General features: G+C 46.4%; 1 protein-coding gene across 3 annotated transcripts in view; it reads left to right on the top strand.

Moving 5' to 3' along the window:
* The window catches only part of KDM4B (lysine demethylase 4B), a 198683-nt gene that overhangs the window by 142622 nt on the left and 33145 nt on the right, over window positions 1-22916 (top strand). The window contains exons 10-13 of one of the 3 annotated variants that reach the window (XR_008328372.1): window positions 213-385; window positions 8730-9226; window positions 16317-16437; window positions 21675-21792. Coding sequence is in view for 2 of the 3 variants with exons in the window: in XM_053372906.1 (XP_053228881.1) it covers window positions 213-385; window positions 8730-9226; window positions 12331-12636 (976 nt within the window). In the remaining variant the exon portion in view is untranslated. Of the gene's footprint in view, window positions 1-212; window positions 386-8729; window positions 9227-12330; window positions 12916-16316; window positions 16438-21674; window positions 21793-22916 lie in introns of those variants that run through there. The other 2 variants (XM_053372905.1, XM_053372906.1) reach the window with 2 other exon arrangements.

Below are 22916 nucleotides of genomic sequence, written 5' to 3'. Positions count from 1 at the left end.
CTGAGGCTTTAACTCACAGCGCCACCCGCGTCCCCTATATATGGATATATATATGGATATATATATGGATAGATGATTATATAGAAATCATAAGGGTAAAATTCATCCAGGTGATCCTGCTACAAAATTGCTTCCAAGCAATTGCTTTCCTCCCTCTGCCAGAGCCTTTCCATTCATGAGGCATTACCATTTCTTTCCCTTCCCAAATCCAGGGCTAACAGAAAACGAAGCCAATCCCGAAGGCATAAGACACAGGATCAAAAGTTGCTTGGGGATGCCATGGGAATGGAGACTGCCTTGGATGAGGTGAAGGTGAAGGAGGAGCAGAGGAGAGTCCCAAGTTTGGATGAAGAGGACAAAAACAAAGCCTTGGATGGCAAAGAGGGTAAGGCTTATTGGACATTATAGAGCTCTATATCATGAGCATCTAAGCTCTCATTAAAAATGTTTCTTGCCCCTCTAGATCAGGCTTACATTTTAGCACTCACCTGCTAACCAGAGTCAACAAAGAATTGCCTGGTGGAGACAGGGACCGAGTGCTCTATCTCTCCCAGCGCAGAAATGTCATGAGCTGCTGGGAAAAGAGGCTTTGCTGTCTCTCTTCAGCAAGTGAGTAAATAGGACACTGGAGTTTTTGGAACACTTCATGAGCATGATGCCAACAGACTTTGTAAGCAAGCCTTGACTATGTTTGTGCCCTACTTTTCAGCTGAGATTGCCTCCCAAAGCAACTTTAAATTAAGTTCCATACAAAGATACAATATAATTAAGGATATGTTGGCGGGGGCAGGGGGGACCATTTCTTATGGCTCTTGGCAGTGGATCTCACAGTCCAGGTGCCAGACTCTTCTTCTAGAGAGAGATTGGTAGAAGGGGCCGCAAATGGACTCAGTGGCTCACTGATGGCAATGATCCCACCCCGCAGAAGCGACTCTCCCACTGAGAATCTTCAAGATAGGACCATATGAAACCACCTTGAAACTGATTAAAACTGTTAGGGTACGTGACTGGGAATAGCCTTCAAGATCATTCCCAGCTTTATGACACAAAACCCTGACTGTTTATGGGTGCAGGCAGCTTGAATTGTTTCTGGTTGCCCTCTTCCTTCGTCCAGCAAGGGTACAAACCACAGTGCAGCTGGCTTAGCATTGTCCAACCCAGAATTCATGGGAGAAAGGAACTTCGAGTGTGGGTCTGGGTGTAATGCTAATCTCTGGGTTCCTTTTCCCCTGGACTAAGGGGGGGAGCAAAGAGGGTTTGCTTGAGCTGTGTGAACCAGCATACAGCTCGTGTACATCATGGTGAAAGCAAGCTGTTCTTTGCTGCTTCCCAGTTTTGCCCAAATGCAGCCAGTGAAGCCCTTCAGAATGTCACCTTTGAGGCACAAGAGGGCAGAAGTGGGGCAATTTCTCCAGAATTCAGTTGTCAAATTCTCATTGGACGTTGTTGGTTCTTTTGGAGAGTGCCATGGCTTCTTTGCCAAAATGAAATCTATGCTTGCTGAAATACATCACCATTTACTACAGCCATTAAGGATTCAGCCTAAAATAGCTTTCTTGACAGGCCTTGGAAGTTTCTTCCAAAGCTGCTTAAGCTTTTCTAAAAGACATGCATTTTTCTTCAATACTTTGGAAAGGGTGGAATCTCTCATCTGTATGGCTGCCACACCTTTCATTAGAACAAGGGAGGCTTGTGGAAGATTCCGAGGGGCGCAGTGTAATCAGCAGCAGCAGCATTTATTTGTTTGCTTATATATCCTGCTTCTCTGCGAATGGTACCCTGAGTGGCATGCAGCATAACCGCAAAACATATAATCAATAAGAAAGCACAACACAATTTCTAAAAGCAATAATAAAAAGCATAATACAGCCAACACTTAAAATCCCGCTTGCAAGGTTCCTACAGGCACCTCTTTGGCCATTCTGAGAATAGGGACTAGATTCACCTTCGCTCTTCTCCAGCTTCAGGCCCCTTCTCATATTCTTATGTTCTAACATCAGCAATCCCTCAGCTTGTAATTCCACTGTGTGGAAATGTAAGAAATTTGACAGGCGGGTTAAAAACTAGGTGGTAAGAAATATATATTACTCTGATTGGTCATAAGGGAGCATTAGTAGAAGGTGAAAAATTCTTAAATTCTTCATTTCCATTCTTAAATAAAATGACAGGAGGCTACAGTTTGCTTATGGCTACTGGGAGCAGGGTGTCTGAGCAGGACTTCCAGTATCAAAGCAGTGTCACTTCTTTATCCTGCACAACCCTTTGCCATTCGTTATTTTTATTTCATTTATTAAATTGGTATACTGCCCTTCACCCACAGATCTCAGGGCAGTTCACAACATAAAAACGGCTAGCAGAAATAGAATAAGCTAGTTTGCGGTGGGGGCGGGCTTCAAGTTGTAGAACTTAGATTTCTCTTGCAAAGGCTCTGCTCCATTACTCCTCTGACTGTGGGTTGAGGGACATTAATGTGTTCTGAAAAACACATTTAATTAAAATTAAGTCTCCTGAGAACTCAAGAGAAGAGGCTGCCTACTGCATCTCAACATGTTTCCCTGTTTTGCATTTCTTCTGTCCAAATAGCTTATGTTGAGTGGGGTGGGGGAGATAATTTTTTTATATGCCTTTATCAGAAGTGATTGGATCATCCAGTCATTCATGACACAGCAGAATTATCTGTACTTAGGGGAGGTATGGTCATAGGCAGAGCAGGTGGGCTTCTCTGAGAATGGATAACTATTAACTCCGTAGGAACTCAAAAAGTTAACCCTCTCTGACTGCAAGAGGGAAGCATGCCTTCAGTTTAATTTCAGAAAAGAAGTGTGCCTTTAGCAAGGAGAGGTTTGGGGAATATTCCTCCTCTTTCACTCTTGCATGTGTGTAATGTGTTTGTGTTTAATAAAATACTGATTTTTTAGCTTCTTTGGGCACTTTTTGAAATGAAAAGGCAGGGTAAAAAAATTGTTTGCAAACATTGCACTGTACAACCCTGATTTAATTGGGATCTGCCCATGTTTCTTTTTTCAGTAGCTTGATTCTGCAATAATTTTGTGCAGGAAAGCCAGGAATACAATACACTGCTCCCAGTCCTTGTCGCTCCTAGATTTTGTTGGACCCATTTCTTTTACTCCTTAGGCAAGGAGCCACTGGTGTGCGGCAAAGGAGTTGCACAACCAGAGCAAGTGACTCCCTGCCGCTCCATCTTGAAAGAGCCAAAAGCACATTGAGCAGGACGTGCTTGGCTTCTGTACGAGCCCCAACAGTTACAGCATGGAATAAATGGCCTGAAAAATGCCGATGTCTCCTGGGGGGATGAGAGATAAGTGGCACAGGCAGAGCTGAGGAGCCTTGAGAAGAGAAGAGGGGAAGATGAATTGCTGTGTTCAAGATGAACAGCTTTTAAATTGGAGCTGAGCCCCGCTACTGGCAACTGCTTAACTGCCTGCATCGGTGGGATGGAGACTTTTCTTCCAGCCCTGTTACTGAAATTCTGACTTTGTGGCTGAGTAGCTTTTGATGCTGCTTCTAGGATGTTGCTGTTATCAGCCTGGACTTACTTATTTTCTGTTAAAACCTTAGGAAGCAGTGCTTGTTTATTGTGAGCTCTGGAGCAGAGAGCCAGCCTTTTCTTCAGGCTCCCACTCAGACCTTATAAGTAAATGTGCAGAAAACAACAACCCTAAATTGTGTGAAGGAAATAAGTTTCAAGCAATTCATCTGTGAGTAGCGTCAGACAACTGCAGAGTATTTTTATGGTCCTCAAATACAGTTCTCATTCATGGAGATGGTTGCGTGTACAGTTGCCAGTCAATGAAATGTACAGAAATGAAGTGATGTGAATCCGCCCTTGGAAAAGAGTTAGGAGTGCAGACTCCTCTCCAAAGCCTGCCTATGAACTGTTTCTTCTGTGAATCGTTACATCTGCATCTCTTCATAATTAGGGCAGGGTCCCCTCTAGAAACAGAGAAAAGGAGACCTTGTGGATTCAGACCAAAGGCTCATCTCGTACTCCAGCATCTTGTTCCCCACAATGGCCCACTAGATGTTTCCAGAAAGCCCATAAGCAGGACACAAAGGCAAATTGCCTTCATGGGCCTGTTGTTGCTCTCAGCAGCTGGTATTCAGTGACATAATTGCCTCTGAACCTGAAGGGTGTATATAGCAATCTCGGGTAGTAACCCTTGGCTGTTGACTAGATTGATTTAAGCTCTTCTGAGAGGGTAATGGACTCCTCCACGTGGAGCATGTGGCAACGATACAGCATACTCCTGAATAACAACCTGACATGGGTCTGGCCTCAGGCAGCAGGCCTCTTTAAGGAAAAATATTGATCACCATCACCATACTTGTTAAGTGCCGAAAGACAGGAAGCATTGGACAAAGAACCCCGATTGCAGGCTTAAAAGGGCCAGCCCACGACTCCTCCCCATCTTGCCTGCCTGGTGATTTTAGGATGGGGATTTTAGAATGATCAGAACTGTTCCTTTGCTGAAGCAAGGTGTACCCCCACACCGCCCATCAGCTGAGAATACACCTTGATCTGGCAGAGGAGCAATCAGCTGGTGGACCATGCCTTGCTCAGGGAAGGGGACTGGTTCCCATTCAGCTCTTCCCCAGCCCTGCTCTTTGAAGCCACCTCGCCCTGCTCCTTTCAACCTCTTCAGCAGAGGTTGAAAGCAGCAGCTCAAGGCTGCTTGCAAAGATCTTTGCAAGCCCCCCTGCCGCTGCTGCTTTCATCCTACCAAATCAACTGTGAGGAAAGGTTACAGCATTTGGGAGGCTTTATAGTTTAGAGGGAAAGGTGTGTAAAAGGAAACATGATAGAGGTGTATAAAATTATGCATGGAGAAAGCGGATAGAGGAATATTTTCTCCCTCTCACGACCCCAGAACTGGTAGGCATCCCGTGAAGCCGGAAGTTGGAAGATTCAGGACAAATTACATTTTTCACACAAGGTGTAGCCGAACTATGGAATTCGTCAGCGAGGGCCACAAAAGTGGATGGCTTTAAAAGAGAATTAGATCCACAGAGAATAAGGCTTCTGAGTGCCAGATGTTGAGATCACTAGTGGGGAGAGTGCCAGTGTGTTCAGGGGTAACCGGAAACTGCAATTAATCCAGAATGCGGCAGCTAGACTGGTGACTGGGAGTGGCCGCCGGGACCACATAACACCGGTTCTGAGAGATCTGCATTGGCTCCCAGTACGTTTCCGAGCATGATTCAAAGTGTTGGTGCTGACCTTTAAAGCCCTAAACGGCCTCGGTCCTGTATACCTGAAGGAGCGTCTCCACCCCCATCGTTCAGCCCGGACACTGAGATCCAGCGCCGAGGGCCTTCTGGCGGTTCCCTCATTGCGAGAAGTGAGACTTCAGGGAACCAGACAGAGGGCCTTCTCGGTAGTGGCGCCCGCCCTGTGGAACGCCCTCCCATCAGATGTCAAAGAGATAAATAATTACCTGTCATTCAGAAGACATCTTAAGGCAGCCCTGTTCAGGGAAGTTTTTAATATGTACTGTTTTTAACACTGATTGGGAGCCGCCCAGAGTGGCTGGGGAAACTCAGCCAGATGGGCGGGGTATAAATAATAAATTATTATTATTATTATATAACCGACCTGTTAATCACGTGGTGTCATAATGACACCAGATAATTCCCAAAAGTTGGCTTGCCAGAGGTATTGGGGAGATAAAAGGTCTGGTCCACCAGGTCAAAATGCTTCCGCACCCCTGCTCTGAAATAGTCCCACTTGCCACCGACTGCTGCCAAAGCCACCTGTTTAGAAGTCAGCGAAGGACAGTGCAGTGTAATCGCAGGAAGGGGGGCAGCGTCCACCCCCCTACCCAACCCGGAGTGTAAATGCAATCTTACATTTTGTGGCCAGGGAGAGATCCAATTTGACTTGTCATTTGATGCATTCATTTCTCTAAGGAAATTCTAAATTCCTTTCATGCAGTGCCTCAAAACCAGCTTTATCTTGAAGGATTGTTTACACAAATGCACCCCTGACTATTTTTGGCTAGATCTCATTAACTTTTTCTTTATTTTATTTTTAAATAAATTGGTGTAAATAAGGCTCTTGGAATAACCGGCTTCTGGGAAATGTTGTGACACAGACTTCTGCCAGCAATAGGCTTCTGCAGGGGGAGTCTTAACAACTTCATCTAGCTCCGAGCTTACTCATTTCGTAGAGCCCCATGCTGTGCTTTGGCTTAGCTGATCCTCCTCCCCGGGCTTTGCAATGTGTTAAGCCCTGGCCTGTAGCCTTTGCTGGGCTTTAATGTCAGCATCTCAAGATTGGGAGGCGAGCTGTTAAATCTTCCTGATGGTGGTTACAGTTCCCCATTTCTCTTTGCCTTCCATCTCACTCCCCTTTGAGTACCCTATTCGTAAAGGAGAGTGACCTTTTATAGTTGTCCAGACATCTTGTAGGTGAAAAACAATCTCTCAAGAATCAAATTGTGTGTGTCCGTGTGTCCGTGCATGCGTGTGTGTGCTGAAGGGGTTGGCGCTTTCTCAGTGGAACATCTATTATTTACTGTCCCTTGAATGGACTTGATAACTTTATTCATGAAGCTACTGGGGGAGGGGGAATAAAGTTCCATTAATTCACTACAAATGCAATAAAGGCAGCTGCCATCATGACCCACTGGAGGGCTGGCAGAAATTTCAATTTGGGGGTGCATGTGTACTGGAATACTTGGAAAACAAAGTGGCAGTTGGGGGTAGGGAGTTCTCTTTTGTTTTATGGGTGGCCCTCTGTCTAGATGGGAAAATACTGAGGCATCTATCTGCCTAGTGAGTGTGCGTGCGATCTCAAAAGTGCACTCGTGAGTTGACAGTGGGGAGATAAAATGGATGGTGGCGGCTTCTGAGCAGGGTGGGGGCACTGGGCAGGAAAGAGATGAGAAGAGAGGATTGGGAGAAAAAGAAAAAACGCATCACCGGCATTTTGTGATAGACCCCAGTTCAATGCCTGGCTTGATTCATGTCCTACGTTGCTGCCGCTGCTTTCGGAGACCTTGCAGGAAAAGCTGTTTGGCAGAGAAGTGATTTAGGGGTCTCTGTTCAATGCCTCATTTCCCAAGTTTTGTTGACTGCCCAGCGTGTAATGGCAGGGCTTATGTGTATGGAATGAACTTAAACCAAGTGTCTGACTGCTGGGCTTGAAGGCATCGGGGAGCCAAGACTCATCTTTTGCCACAAAAGGAGCTCTTGCTTCTTCTTAGATCTTTTTTTAGAGTAGTAGAAGAAACTGAACCCCAGCACCCCAGCAATCTGGAAACCACACAGGTTTGTTTTTAAAAAAAATAAAAGATGGACTACGTTGAATTTTATAGCTTCTTCATGGTCACTTCTGAGGCTTTGTTCTCTTTTCATTTTCTCTGGCCTGACAATGAGCATTCTACTTTCTCATCACTCACTTAGGCCGTGTTTGCATTAACGGTTACTTCAGTTTGTGCCATCCCTTAATTCACATTAACTCCTGTTCTCTTCACACTGAGAGAGGAGATGAAAGTCATTGCAGGCTTTTGTTTAAAACCTGCCTGTGTTCTTGAATCATTTGTACTGGAAGCACGTCTTCACATGACTTCACTGAATGTCACCCGTCTTGGGAACAGGTGAGGGGTGTATTCTTCTACACAAGGAGGGTGTTGGTAGCACAGAGATGGAATTAAGAGCTCTGCTTTGTCTCCCTGCACCACTAGAGACTTCGGGAAAGAGGGTGATCTGGTGTGTTATATAAAATCCTGCGAATCTCAGCATTTTTAAAGGCAATTTTGACTGGTGTTGCATTTGTGGAACTTCAGCCCCAGAGAGATGTGACCAATTCTGCCCTGTTTTTCATCTAGATGCCAGGTTAAGACTTCCTGGGCCAGGTTCAGCTAAGTTCCCCCCACCCAAATCTCCCCAAATCTGCTCGGGCAACTTGGGAGAACCCCAGAACAGCACACCGAGAAAGGAGAGACTGTTTTGTCTGCCAAGCAGAAATGCTTGCACTGGTGGAACAATCTTCTTAGTGTGGCATAGAACTCCACCCCCGGTGTTTGCCAAAGAGGTGGTTGAATTTAATTTTTGGTAGATTTAATGGGTGCTGTTTTGCTGGTATGCTTTAGTGAGGTTGTAATCCACCCTGAAATCAATTGTTGTGCAAAATTATTATCAATTTTCCAATTAAGCACCAGCAGCATGCTGATTTTTTAAGGTGACATGGGTCTCGGTCTTAAAGCTGAGTATTTAAGATGAAATACTGGTTAGGGAATGTCTGGTGATAATGAATTGTGAATCTAAGGCAGGGATCCTTCTGTACAGACTTTCTTGGGTGTTAAGATCAGCAGAAGTCATTTGGGTAGTTTTGCTGCCCTCAGAAGTTCAGGTGAAAGTGGCCTGGAAGAGGGAATTCTCTGTGGTAGTCCCCATGTTGTAAGATTCCTTCACTGCAGAGGTGTGTCTGATGATTTAAATGTACAGCTTTGGGCAAATGCTACACCCTGGTCTTTGACTCCTGAAATGTGTGTGTTCAGGACCCTCCCTATTCCTGTGACTGGAACTTCTTGTAAATGTTTTAAATTATGAATTCTAAATCATCGTAACCTGGCATGGGAGCTGCTAGTGAAGGGCAGGTAATAATTACAGTTATGGGGTGAAAGGAAGAATTTAATGTGAGGCTTTGTTGCTGTGAGCTTGGCAGTAGCCTTGTTGGAACTGATCATCTTCTTTTGTCAAAGCAGGTGAATGCAAGCCGAAGACCCGAATCCCAAAAGTAAAAGGAGAAAGGAAGAAGAAGCAGCAGCACCCCCACCCCTTGCCCCAGCCACCTCAGCTCCCACTGCAACAACTTCTGCCTCCCCTGTTACTCCCACAGCCATCTTTGCTGAAGCAGCGGGAGGGGCAGCATCAGGTCTGTTCGGAGAAGGGGGGCCCTGAAGCCCAGCCCCCCAAGTCTGCATCAGTGGAAGAAAGCACCCCCCCAATGCCTGCCCTTGATGCCCTGCCCTCCGAAGCTCCTGGTGAGGAGGAAGGCTTGAAGCCACGCCGCATTATCCCAATGCTCTTTGTGGTTCCACGGCCCAAAAAGACATCTTCAGAAAAGAAGCATGCCTCGTCCCAAGACGTGCTTGAGAGGTTCGTCACGCAAGAGCAGATGGCCCCCTTGGATCTTGGGGTGAAAGATGAGAGCGGCGAGGGAGAAAACGCAGATGTGCCTGCTGAGCCTAGTAAATTGCAGGTAGTGTTGAGTGTGGTGGGGTCTACATAATGAATGTCTCGTGGTTAAGCAGCCAGGTCAGGGGATAGCAAGTTTCCCTAGGTCCTCATTTGAAATTCCTTGCACCTCCAAACATAGTGGACAAGGAAGCAGAAGCAGCCACCACATTCCAAACCAATCCTTGAAAAGTTGTATAGAGGCCGCTGCACCATAAACTCCTCAATTCCCCTATATGCCGTGCTGCATGTCCACGCTGGACAGCCTCCCTCTGAACAGTGAAAGGCTTACATTTCAGAGCCCCTGAAATCTTTTGGGCAGCCACTCTTTTCTGGGCCTGAAACACAGTGCTCTCCACTGTTTAACGTTGACTCTGGTTTCCTGTAAGAACCTGGTTGACCCATAAGGAAGTTCTATGTGTGACAGTGCTGTGGGCTTCTAGTCTGTTTATAGGATGTTTCAGGGGGCTGGTTTCCTTTCTTCCTGGTGTGTCATTGTTCTTCCTTCTGCTCCCTTCTCTGCTCATGTCACTCTGTCTTCCCTGCCCAGAGAGGTGTAGAATAGGTTTAGCCAATATTGGTTGAACTGTCAGTCCCTAGTAGGGGTGACATGAAGGGATTCAGAGGGTTGACATGCTGCTTCTGGTATCGCCTGGGCTAGCACTCAGGTTGCATCCACAGAAGTGCTGGACAAACCCATCCTTCCACAAAGCACTCCTTTTTTAACAAAAGAGGATTGATGCAGTGCTTCGTAATCGATGCTGCTGTCACTGCCAGTGCACTGTGGAAGCTAATGGTGCAGTTGTGCCTGCTGTGGATCGGTTGTGTGTCCTGTGTGTAATCAGCTTGTAGACCTGTGCTGGTGTGAGCAGAGTCCCAAGTCCAGGCTCCAAGATCTCTCTTTTCCCCTGCTCCAATCCCCCACATCCAGGAAGATGAGACTTCTGTTGCCTGGTGCACAAGGCTGCTCTTCCCAAACAAATCCGGCAAAGATAAATGTTTTTGGCGAAATCCTCCGCTGCCTTATAGCATTCTTTTTTTCTTTTTAAAGACAAATGCAAATCCACGCCTCCTTTGCAGCTCTGCAAGATAGGTCACTATTGGTTCCATTTCGCTCGTGGGAAACAGAGTGCTTGTGTCTTCACAGTCACTGCATAACAGAGGACAGACCTGAGCCCAGGGAGAAGCCAAACCTCCTTGTCACTGGAACAACATGGGTTCTCTGATGAGATTGCCTTTTTGGATCATAACTTAGTCTTCTGATTGAAGATGCAGCATTGATAATCTGTTGATGCTTGGATTGTTTTTAGTCTTTAGCTTGCAGGGCCGGGAAGATGATGACAGAATGGCTTACTGCTCGCCCATCCCCAAACACCTGATTATTTCTCAGAGACATTAATGCTGCTTCCTCCCTCAGATGAATCCGAACATGAAATAACCTCAACTGTGAGGACTAAGAATCACCCCCCAAGTGACAAGGCTTAGTTGGCCCTCATTCTTTCAGGCCATCTAGGTATTGGCAGGCTAGTACAAACATTTTTGGGCTTGCTTGCAAGGCTTGCTTAGCATTGTTCTTCTTAGCCCTTGAGCACATCACATCCCTTCTGTTTTTTGTTTTTTGCTGTCTTGTGCTCCAGCAAAAGGAATGATCCCTGCCTCAGCCAGATAATTTACGCACACAGTTCAAAACGTTGGACTGAGGGGAGGGACTTGATGCTTAGAAATTAAATGATGGCAAATAGGAAATTTGCTGTATCTATTTTTTCAGCCCCACGTGGTCTGTGTGCATTTGCACATAGTGAGAGGACAAAAAGGGCACCTTGTGGGCTTGTAGTCTTCAGTGTCCTGACAGAACTGCCCTGTTGTCGCATTTTCTCATGGTTTGTGTGTTACCCGGAGAGGAATTATACCAATTTTGAAACAGTGTGCTTTGAATCAAGTTCATCAGATTTTAATGTTCAGGGCCTACCCTCACTTTAAAAGGAGTTTGGGGTTTTGTATACCTGTCTACCCTTCTGTAAATCACCTAGTGGCTTTGTAAGTCTTGTGTTTTTGGAATTCCTTTTAAATTGGGCAGGCATTGAGTAGAGGTTTGACCTAGAGTTTGACTCTTGCCAAGTGGGAATTCCCCCTGTGATATCTCAGAATGCGGTATTGGAATTGGTGGCTACAGACAGTTCATCTGAAAGTGCAGTGTGATGTTGTCAGGCTTATAGGAGTTTGAAATGGCTTCTTGTTGAGACAAAGCCCCACCAGCTCACTGGGCAGACTCTTTTCTCTGTGTGCTTCTCATCTGACTCTGTCTCTGACCTGTTGTGTTTGGCCGGTGATATCACCTTCTTCTTCAGCCTTTAAGTGGCTCACTCAGTTGGCCTGCAAACTTTTTATTCATTTTATTACATGTATATTGCATCTTTCTTCCAAGGGGCTCAAGGTGGTATACATGGTTTTTCCTCTCCCATTTTATCCTCACAGCAGCCCTGTGAGGTAGGTTAAGCTAAGAGACCATGACTGGCCCAAAGTCACCCACAGAGCTTCACAACTTGAGTGGGGACTAGAATCCCAGGTCTTAGTCCAGTACGCTAACCACTACTCCACACTGGCTCTTGACATGACCACCACCCCTGCCTCATCCACCCCACATGCACCCATTATATTCCTCTCCAAGCAGAGAGATTTGCTTAATGACACTGTCATTTATGTTAATGTTATATACTTTATATCATGTTGTTCCCTGAGCATAATATTTCCTCAGGGCCCAAGAGGAATGACCTTAATAAGGGAGCCATTGATAGGGAAGAATTTGTGCTTATAAGCAAAGAACCACTGTACCGTTGTTGAAGTGAGATAAACTTGAAGTAAATCAGGCTGATCTCCAAAGCCCAATAAATTTGGGGTGCTCTTGTTGTGTGTTGTCTGTTTCTCTGTCGAATTGTTTGTCTGTGTTGAATTGTGTGCCCTTTTGAACGCTGCATTCCTCCCTCAGCCCCTGGAATGTGAACAGGGTTGCCCAGATGAGTGTGGTGCAGTGTAAACTGAGTGGTTCAGGATGTATTATTATTTTTTTCTAATGTGGGGAGGTGGCTATTGCACATTCCAGTGTAAGTAACGCACCTTCACCTGTTGCAGGCAGTCCTACGCTCGGATGATATCACCTTGTGGAGGATCCCTAGAAGGGAGAGGCGGGAGTTGTTCAAGCGAGTTAGCGGCAAGCCAGCGAGATACGCTGCAGCTTTGTTCACCCGTATGGTCCCCCCGGATGAGCTGCGGAGGTGGCGAAGCACTGTTAGCTATCGCGGGGGCAGAGGGAAGCGTGCTCTGCCGCACAACGTGGTTGCCCGCTTGAGGCACCTTTTGTACAAGCAGTACTCGGACATAGTGGCGGCTGACTGGAGAAAAATCCGGTTGAAAATCAACAAGATCCTTTGGGCTTAACGGGGCCGCCTCTGGGTGCCTCTGCCCAGTCCTGAGTGGCGCTGGGATGCACTTGGCTCTTCATGGGAGTTCTCCATGGCTGGCTGCGCCAGACGCCTCCAAGAAATCAGACTGTGCTGCAACGTGTTAAGTGCCTGATGCCAAAGCAGAACTCTTGTTTGCCCGTGTTTGTGCTGCTGGCCAGCGCATGGGCGGAGCGGGTGCAATGTTTTACACTGTCTGGCTGTGAAGTGCCTGTGGCTTGTAGCCTGGCAATAAATGGTGGTGTTGCTGTTTTCATTTTCTTTCTTTCCTTGTGGTCTCTTTTGTCCCCCTTTGAGTTTTTAGGCTGGTATTCCGTGTCTGTTTGATGTAAGACCATCTGGCTGAGCATTAGAAACAAATGAAACCTATGCTTGGCAGCCCCAGGTGGTGATGGAGGGCAGCGCTTCTGATGTGGCAGGAGGGCCTGTGAACATATGGTTTTCCCTGGCATAAATACCCCATTGCTCTTTAAAGATGGGCATTTTTTACTGTCAGAGTTTCTATCCCTTATTGGCCCATGCAGCTTTCCACTTTTTGCGCATGCTGGTGTCACAGGATTTCCTTAAAATTGCACTCCAAGAAGAAGAAGAAGAAGAAGGAGAAGAAGAAGAAGAATGCATTAGTAGTATTCTAAGAAGCTGGGGACAGCTAGGAGCAGAATAGGGGGGTGAGGGGGAAGTTTGGGCCCTGAACGAAATACACTTTGAAGGCTGCAATTATATTTTTGGGGTGATGGTGGAAGCGGGCTGAAAAAGTGTCAGCTGTCATACAGTAGGCCCCCCCCATAGCCAAGAGCAGGCTGCCATCTCAGGGGAGCATAGAGCTTGCAGTTCCACAGAGAAACAACATGTGGCTGAACTACTTGGGAACTCCTTGCTGACAGACATCGTTACTTCAGGGTAATGTCCCCAAAAAGGTAGAACGAGAGGTGTATTCCAGAAGAGCTCTTCCTCTCTGCTGCCAAGTGGTGAAGAGTTTTTATAAAAATGTGTAACTAGGAAATAACTGCAGGGCTGTCTTAGCTTGTCGTGAGTTTTTTTTCCCCAGAACCCAGAGCAGCAAATACTGAACCCCCTCCTGCAGTTCCCCTCCACACACTGTCCCAATTCTCAGAAGCAGAGAACAAAGGTGTTTGGATTTTCTCCCTAGCCAAGACATAAGAGCAGCACAGTTGTGTCTGAGCTGTATTGCTTCAGACTGCTCATGTGACTGAACCTTTGTAGGTGTGTGTAGGCACACACAGGCGCGCTCGCACACTGAGGAAACTAAAGGACACAACTTGACTGAGCCATTACTTTCCACGGGTCTTTGTTCCATGAAACAAATCCCCAGTCCGGGTCGTAAAAGTGTATATTTTCTCCTTTCCACTCACCCATGGATATTGGCATTGAGAATAAAAATAGCACGATTAATTCTGAGTTTTGTTTTGGCATAAAAAGTTGTGATTGGTAGGCCCTTCTCTGGCACTGTATACTCAGTCAGCATTCCACAAACCTTATCTTAGCACAGTCCCTGACACAGTTTTTTTTTTTAAGTAAATTGATTTCTGGATAAAAAGGAAAAGCCCACACAGCCCCCTCAGTGGTGCACAAAGAATGTAGATGAAGAAAAGGGCCCTGACTCTTCTCCACTGCAGAACTGAGAATTACTGAAACACACGGAATTTCCTTGGAGTGCCTATACTGAGTCACCATCGCTAGGCAACCCTTTCTCTGACAGAGCCTTTCTGGAATAATTGGCTTTGTGGGCTTTAAAATTCAGATGGATGTGTGTGTGTGCATATATGTCAGCAGGTAGGTGTGACAATCGTGTGTATTCATTGGTTTTGCTATGAAAGCTACTAGGAGTTTGAACACAACACATGAGGAAGGAGAAACAAGCCGGTGCCTCAACTGGGGACATGAAGTTTGCCTGGTAAATGAAAAGCTTGTGTCAGTAAGAACTGTTCAGTTATGGTTCTCCCAGCTCCGTGCATCGTTTAATCCAGCCTCCCTGAGCAGACGCAGGCTACGCTATCACGGGAGTAGAGATGGCCAGCTCCTGGATGCCCATGATTCACCATGTTCTCCAGAATGCAGCCCAAGAGTCTGAATGTGTATCTTGCAACATTAGCAGACCTCCTTGTCAACCAGCACAGCACCATCTGGACCATTCATTAGAGGGAGGGCTGTGGCTGCCCAGGGTAGAACAACTGCTTTGTATGCCAAAGTCCCCAGACCCAATTGCCAGCATCACCTGGTAAATCTGGGTAAGACCCCTGTAAGAAACCCTGAGTTATCACTGTCAATACTGAGCAAGGTTGCCCTCCAGTCTGCCTTGATCTAGGGCAGTTTTCTGAGTTCCTTTTTAAATCGACCCTCTTTTTTTTTTAAGAACCAGGATGACTAGACTCATACTTTATCTTGGGAGAAAGGACCATAGCTCAGATCTGGCAGACTAAGGTCTCAGATTTTGTCCCCAGCATCTCCAGATAGGCATGGGACTCCCATCCGAAACCCCAGGGAGCTGCTGCCAGTCAGCTTATAGACAACACTTAGTTTGGTGGACCAATGAAGTTGTGACTGTTAAAGTGGCACGAGAGTGCTTCAAATCTATGGCATGGATGCGACCCTTGCCTGTGTGCAATCCCTTCCCTGTCTCTAGAAGGTTGGCGAAAGTTAAAATAAAATACTGTCTTAAAATCAACACAAAATGGGCAATATCTTGTGTTAGTCATAACTGAGTATGGTTTAATTTGATGATATTGCCCATTTTTTAAAAAAACATCTTTGCAATAAAATGTGACTTGTTAAACCAAAACACCCAGATTATAAAAACCACAAGTGTTCTAAAAATCCTGGTTTTAATAGAAAGATTTTCATCTGGGGATGAAAAGAGTACAAGACTTGTGCCAGACAAGCCTATTTCACAAGTGGAGTGTCACTATTGAGAAAGCCCTCTCTTTAGTAGCTCTTTGAATAGAGTGCCTCTGTCACATACTTATCCAGTCCTGCTTTTAAAAGCCTCTTTTAGAAAAGAAAATTTTTCAAACCCCCCTTCCATTAGCTGTTTTCATTGCCCAAATGCTCTCTCTAATGTCATTAAAAAGGTCTTCAGAACTTTCACGCTGGAGTATCCATATAGAAAATAGCTGTAACCCTTCTCAAAGGTACATGTGTTACATGCTCTTGCAATCCTGTGCAAGGGGAGGGATTTGCTGTAGAATTCGGGGCCTTGAGGGCTTCTGCTTTGATTTGATTGAGGTTTCTAGCCCTTGTGGTGGCGGAGAAAGGCTTGAAAGCGTATGTGCAATGCAGAAGAGTCCTTTCAGTGACTTCTGTAGTTCCAGGTTCCTCATTCATGGCAGAAGCAGGCTGGGTTAAGCAAAATTGCTAAACAGTCCTGTTGAATAGGCATACTGCGTTCACTTTCAGAGTTTACATTCCTCTGTTGTGGAATTTGGGCTTTTGCAGCATAAGGGGTTGCACAGCTCTGACTGTGCTCCCCCCCCCCCGAACTTGCAGGACTTTACTGACCTGGTATCACCACAGGGCAAAGGGTAGCGATGACCTTGAAGCTTTTCACTGTAACATGCGCCTTGCTTCCGTCATCCTGAGTTAGCTGACATATATTGAAATAATACGGTTGTATTGTTTTGTCATTGTTCCCCCCGCCAGACAACTTCTACTTTCTCTAAACTGAAGATGGAGATTAAGAAAAGTCGCCGCCACCCACTAGGCAAGCCACCCACACGCTCCCCACTTTCTGTGGTGAAACAGGAAGCTTCAAGTGATGAGGGTAAGTATACAGGTTCTTCCAAGCACCTTCTAGCTATGCTGTCCAACCCTCCCTATCTTTCCTGGTGGAAATATTCCCAGGTAGGGGGTGTGTGTGTGTGTGTGTGTGTGTCTTCACCTGCCTCTCGATCTCTACAGATAGTTATAGTATTGTTCCTGTCAGCCAGTGGATCCCCACCTGGGTATCCAAACTTGCAGGATATGGCAGCAGCCCAAAGGTCTTTCACTTAACCTGCAACCTTTTTTTTTTTAAAGATATTTATTGAAATTTTCAAAAAAATAAAAACAAAACATAAAGAAAAAAAACAATTAAACACACATACAATTTACACTTCTTACTGTCAATGACCAATTTCCTTGACTTCCCCACACCTCCCCTTCTTGTATTCCAGTTCCAATTTTTAGCTCAGCAAGTTCTTGTCCCCAAACTTTACCTTATTTTCTCTAATTCATTTTAGTTAACCAATTTTAACTTATAAACCTCAATCTTTATACATCAATACTTATTCTTCAAAATCTTTTTCTAGGTTCACCCCCTCAATTTAATTAACCAATTTTAACTTATAAACCTCAATCTTTATACGTCAATACTTATTCTTAAAAGTCTTTTTCTAAGGTCGGCCCCAATTCCCTTCCCCGAAATCCCCATTTTTATGTTAGTGGCAAAACCAAATTAATTAAAACAGAATATAGTTATACACCCTTTGGATTCCCAAAGCCCCACCACCCCCTTTCCCGGTTTCGAACCCCAACAAAAAGTCCATCTGCAGTCAGCCTGGCGACCTCACGTCCGAGGCTCTCAATTCTCTCTCAATTCCTCTCTGCCGGTTTTTTTGATAGTCCTTTATATTAAACTCCGAATCTCGAAGGAGCTCTGTCCCAATAAGGTCCATGTTTCTTCCAGCCAGGTCTCCGTATTTAAAAATGGAGCCAAAATCTTGTTTCCTACTTCTCTTAAGTCCAAATGTCCCAAAAGCTCCAGTTTCCACTTTATTAACCTGCAACCTTTTAACTGCAGGTGCCCAGGATTGAACTTGAGACCTTGTGCATACAAACCTGTTGAGTGAGGAAGGACATATTGGTTTCTTTTTATTAAGTGTTCATCTGTACATCTCTTTAAGGCCACCAGAATGATATTTTCGTTTATTCATTCATTCATTTATTCTATCCCATCTTTTTCTCCAAGGTGATGTATATACTTCTCCACTTCCCCACAACAACCCTGTGAGGTAGGTTAGGCTGAGAATTGTGACTGGCCCAAGGTCACACCCAGTGAGCCAAGTGGGGATTTGAACCCTTGTCTTCCGGGTCCTAGTCCAGTACACCATGCTGACTCTCTCAATTTTCCCCTCGCCTGTCTGGTTGGCTGCTTGCTGACTGAGGAACCAATACCTCAAGGAGCGCCTCTTCGCCATGTGCACCAACATGGACCCTACAATCCTGTACCCCCTCCACCAGAGGTTTGGGGGGTGGTAGCACAAGAATGGGCCTTTTCAGTGGTGGCTCCCTGTTTGTGGACTGCTTTCCACAGGGAGGCTCACCTGGTAACCACCATATTATATGTATTTAGTTGCCAGGCAGAAATGTTCCTCTATAATTCCTCTATAATTTTGCCTCTTAACTACCTGTGGCCTTTTAGAGTGGGTGAGATTTATTAATTTTGATTTTAATGTATCTATGTGGATTTGTTTCTAGTTTGTTTGGTTGATTGCTCGTAAGTTGCTTTGAGTTGCCTTGGACAAGAAAAAGTGACTAACAAATTTAATTAGCAATGGTAAATCATAATATCCAACCAAGTCATCTGTATCTTTCAAAACCTTACATGCCATAAGGAATCCGTTAATCCTCCAGGTGCCATAGCATTTCAGGAGTTTTATCTGCCAATACAGGCCAGTGGCTTCCTTATTAGAATTTGGGCATCAGAAAGGAACTACTTTGTAGCTCCTGACACTGGGATGTGGCACATTCCAGTAACAGGCAGGGCGAAGCATAAATGCCTCTTAGCACATGATCAGACACACAGTTGTGCATACATGGACACAAATCTGGCGTGGACTGCGAAAAGTGCTCAAGAGCCAGAGGTCCCCCTTCCCTATGACTATAGAAATGGGCAATGCTGTGCCATGGTTATCCTATGTCCAGACCGATGGTTCAAGTCTTCTTCGAAACAAAATGTTGTTGTCCACCCCACCCCCCCTACAGCGAAGAGGATTATCCTCAAGTGCTTGAATCTGCAAGACTGTGCTAATCAGATTTGTAACTGCCACAATGCGTGGGAGAGACTCCTCCAGTTTCGGCCTTGTCTCGTGCCAAGGGACAGGGTGTTGATGGAGTTCTGCAAAACTTTTCCGTTTGCCTGTTTCTATTCTCTTCCCTCATCATTTCCCCTCAGGGGAGTTAGGGCAGCAAAAATACATACATTTAAGTTACTGGTGCAGTTTAAACAGGTGAGCAGTGCAGCTGTAACGCTTCTGGTCCAGGCAAGGGAGGGTAGTCATACATTACTGAAGGTGACCCGGAAACTGCAATTAATCCAGAATGCGGCAGCTAGACTGGTGACTGGGAGTGGCCGCCGGGACCACATAACACCGGTTCTGAGAGATCTGCATTGGCTCCCAGTACGTTTCCGAGCACGATTCAAAGTGTTGGTGCTGACCTTTAAAGCCCTAAACGGCCTCGGTCCAGTATACCTGAAGGAGCGTCTCCACCCCCATCGTTCAGCCCGGACACTGAGGTCCAGCGCCGAGGGCCTTCTGGCGGTTCCCTCATTGCGAGAAGTGAGGCTACAGGGAACCAGACAGAGGGCCTTCTCGGTAGTGGCGCCCGCCCTGTGGAACGCCCTCCCATCAGATGTCAAAGAGATAAATAATTACCTGTCATTCAGAAGACATCTTAAGGCAGCCCTGTTCAGGGAAGTTTTTAATATGTAACGCTGTACTGTTTTTAACACTGATTTGGAGCCGCCCAGAGTGGCTGGGGAAACTCAGCCAGATGGGCGGGGTATAAATAATAAATTATTATTATTATTATTATTATTATTATTATTATTATTATTATATTCCTCTGAAAGGGGCATGGGCAGATGTGGGTGGGGCAGCTGCACGGAAAACGGAACCCAGGAAGTCAAGTGCTCCCCAAGGTGTGTGATGGTCTCCTCAGAGCTTTGGGCACCTACCTGCATTTATATGATGATGAGGCTGAGTCACTGCTGGGTGGTCATTGCAGGCAAGTGCGTGGGTATTGTGGTGTGCCCAAGGCTGCAGAGGAGGGTAGCATCACTCCACTGGAAGTTCTTCCATCTCATTAGGATGGCACAAGGCCTACATGCCACTTTCTGCTGAGGTCATGATCTAGGTCCTGATGCAGGACCAGCTGCAGATGCCTTCTTTCCCAGGGAAAGGCAGGAAACCCCATCTCCTCTTTTAATAATAATAATAATAAATAATAAATTTTATTTATATCCCGCCCTCCCCAGCCGAAGCCGGGCTCAGGGCGGCTAACAACAATAAAACAATACAAAAATACAACACAAACAACACTCTAAAATCATTCATTATAAAATTAATTAAATTCAAGCCACTGGCCACCATTGGGCCAGAGCTCCGCGAAGATTGCCGAGGGAGGGAGTCAGGCTGTGCCCTGGCTAAAGGCCTGGCGGAACAGCTCCGTCTTGCAGGCCCTGCGGAAAGATGTCAAGTCCCGCAGGGCCCTAGTCTCTTGTGACAGAGTGTTCCACCAGGTCGGAGCCACAGCCGAAAAAGCCCTGGCTCTAGTTGAGGCCAGCCTAACTTCTCTGTGGCCTGGGACCTTCAAGATGTTTTTATTTGAAGACCGTAAGTTTCTCTGTGGGGCATACCAGGAGAGGCGGTCCCGTAGGTACGAGGGTCCTAGGCCGTATAGGGCTTTAAAGGTTAAAACCAGCACCTTAAACCTGATCCTGTACTCCACCGGGAGCCAGTGCAGTTGATATAGCACCGGATGAATGTGATCTCGCAGCGAAGACCCCGTAAGGAGTCTCGCTGCAGCATTCTGCACCCGCTGGAGTTTCTGGGTCAGTCTTAAGGGCAGCCCCACGTAGAGCGAGTTACAATAATCCAGTCTGGAGGTGACCGTCGCGTGGATCACAGTGGCTAGGTCAGGGCGAGAGAGGTAAGGAGCCAACTGCTTAGCTTGGCGGAGATGGAAAAAGGTAGAGGTTGGGCCCTACTCTGTCACCAGGACTGCCAGGCAAAGAGAGGAATACTTCCTTTCTCCCCTCTCCCTTCTCCATCCACTCTGGGTGCTAGGACAGGCACAGCTCCTAAACTAGTTCTGGTTTGAGGACAATCCATGCTTAGATGTTGCCATTTCTGCAGAAGTTGCACCCTGGGATGGCTGCAGCTATGAACATCTAGTTCAATGATATCCTCATTCACTGTAGAAAAGTGGAACACTGGATTTGCCATGATAAGTTTTGCAGGGGGTGGCACAAATGCTTGTGCACCCCAGAGAATTGGTTCTCTCTGCTGGGGAGAGTAGGGTGGTGGTATTTGACTCTCAGCCAGTGCTATTTGGGCTTGGAGATACTCCATACCTCTTTTTCTGTTTCCTCTTACCTGTTATTTTTGTTGCTAAGGAAATGTTAACTTATCTGAAAGTATTCACTGTTTGCTGATGTGCTAGGTCCTGAAACTGGGAAGTCTCTCCTGCACAGGATTGCAAGTTACAAAGCAGAATTGCATTGCTTTTTCTATTGCAGAGAGTAGGACCAGCACATTTGGGCATACCTTCCATACATTGTGAAAAAGGAACTTATCACATTAAGCCCAATGGTCTCTTTTCATCGCGAGACACAGAAGAGATACTTTGGTTAGCCACTTTACGTTACTACATGTGCACACTTCCTTCCTTTCTCTTCTTACCCCTTGCCCTTCTCTCAGATGCGTCCCTCTGGATTTTTCTTCATTCCCTCGTTCTTCTACATTACTCCCATTGCAAGCCCCTTCCAGCTTCCTTGTATTTTATTCCCCTGCCCTCCACTTCTCTTAGGCCTATCCTTCTCCTGGGCTGTTTGAATTGCCCTAGCTCTCTTTAAATCCTAAGCAGCTGAATCTCTGGCAGACTGCAGCCCTCCTGCCTATCTCTGACATGAAGACAGCTCTGCCAATCAGGCTTCGTTGACTTTGCCACCACAACGTCCCTGGTTTCATTACAATATAGATTAACAGCCAGAAAACTAGCTTTTCCATTCCTTCACAGAATCTGTGCAAGATATCGACATTTTATTCGCTGACAGCTCTCCCCTGAACAATTAGAATGGAGTGAACATTGATTGCATCACAGCACCTCCACAGTCGTCTAGGGGAGAGGTTTGCAGGTGACAGCTGGCAGCAGGTTTTTTTATCCTTTGTATCATTTCTGTTTCTGGTGATACAGTGGTGCCCCGCAAGACAAACGCCTCGCAAGACGAAAAACCCGCTAGACGAAAGGGTTTTCCGTTTTGGAGGCGCTTCGCAAAACGAATTTCCCTATGGGCTTCCTTCGCAAGACGAAAGCCCATAGGGAAATCTCCGGGACAGCGGGGGAGCGCAGCGCGTCTTCCCCACTGTCCTCGGACCTCCTCCGAAGGCTGGCGGTGGGGCGGAGAGACCTTCTCCCCGCGCCAGCCTTCGGAAGGCTGTCCTGAAGACTTGCGGTGGGAGGAGGGTTTTCCTTCCCACCGCCAACATTCAGAATGCTGTTCTGAATGTTGGCGTTGGGAAGGAAAAACCCTCCTCCCACCGCAAGCCCCGGGAACAGAGGAGAAGCGCTGCGCGCCTTCCCCTCTGTTCCCGTACCTGTCCTGAAGGCTTGCGGTGGGGAGAAAAGCCCTTCTCCGCACCGCCAGCCTGGCAAGCGGTCTCCATAGGAACGCATTAATTGATTTTCAATGCATTCCTATGGGAAACCGTGCTTCGCAAGACGAAAAACTCGCAAGAAGAAAAAACTTGCGGAACGAATTAATTTCGTCTTGCGAGGCACCACTGTAGCTTCACCTTGCTTTACCCATTGGCTTGCCAGATCTTAGCCAGGAGGCTTTGCTTCCCACCTGAAGGATAGTCTTGTCATGAAGCACTGGTACTTCTCAGGGGCTTGAGTCACAGAGCTGTCAAGCCTGGCGACATGAAACTGTGACTTTTCCTGCTCCCCGTCAAGGAATTGGCAGCATTTTTGAACTGAGCACCTCTTACCAATATAAACAAGTCCACTGTGCATGGGGAGGGAAGCTGGGAAATGAGAGGCCTGCATGGAAGTGTTTGGGGGAACAACACTCTGTGCCGAACAATCCAGACAGATAGTGTGCCAGTTGCTTCCTTCACTTTTTAACCAAGTGCATGTTATACCTGTATACCTGAAGGAGTGTCTCCAGCAGCCTGGAAACTGAGGTCCAGCTCCAACAGCCTTCTGGCGGTTCCCTCATTGCGAGAAGTAAGGTTACAGGGAACCAGGCAGAGGGCCTTC

The sequence above is a fragment of the Podarcis raffonei genome, chromosome 18 (assembly GCF_027172205.1).
Source record: "Podarcis raffonei isolate rPodRaf1 chromosome 18, rPodRaf1.pri, whole genome shotgun sequence".
Classification (NCBI taxonomy): domain Eukaryota; kingdom Metazoa; phylum Chordata; class Lepidosauria; order Squamata; family Lacertidae; genus Podarcis; species Podarcis raffonei.
This window is presented reverse-complemented; position numbering and strand designations above follow the sequence as displayed.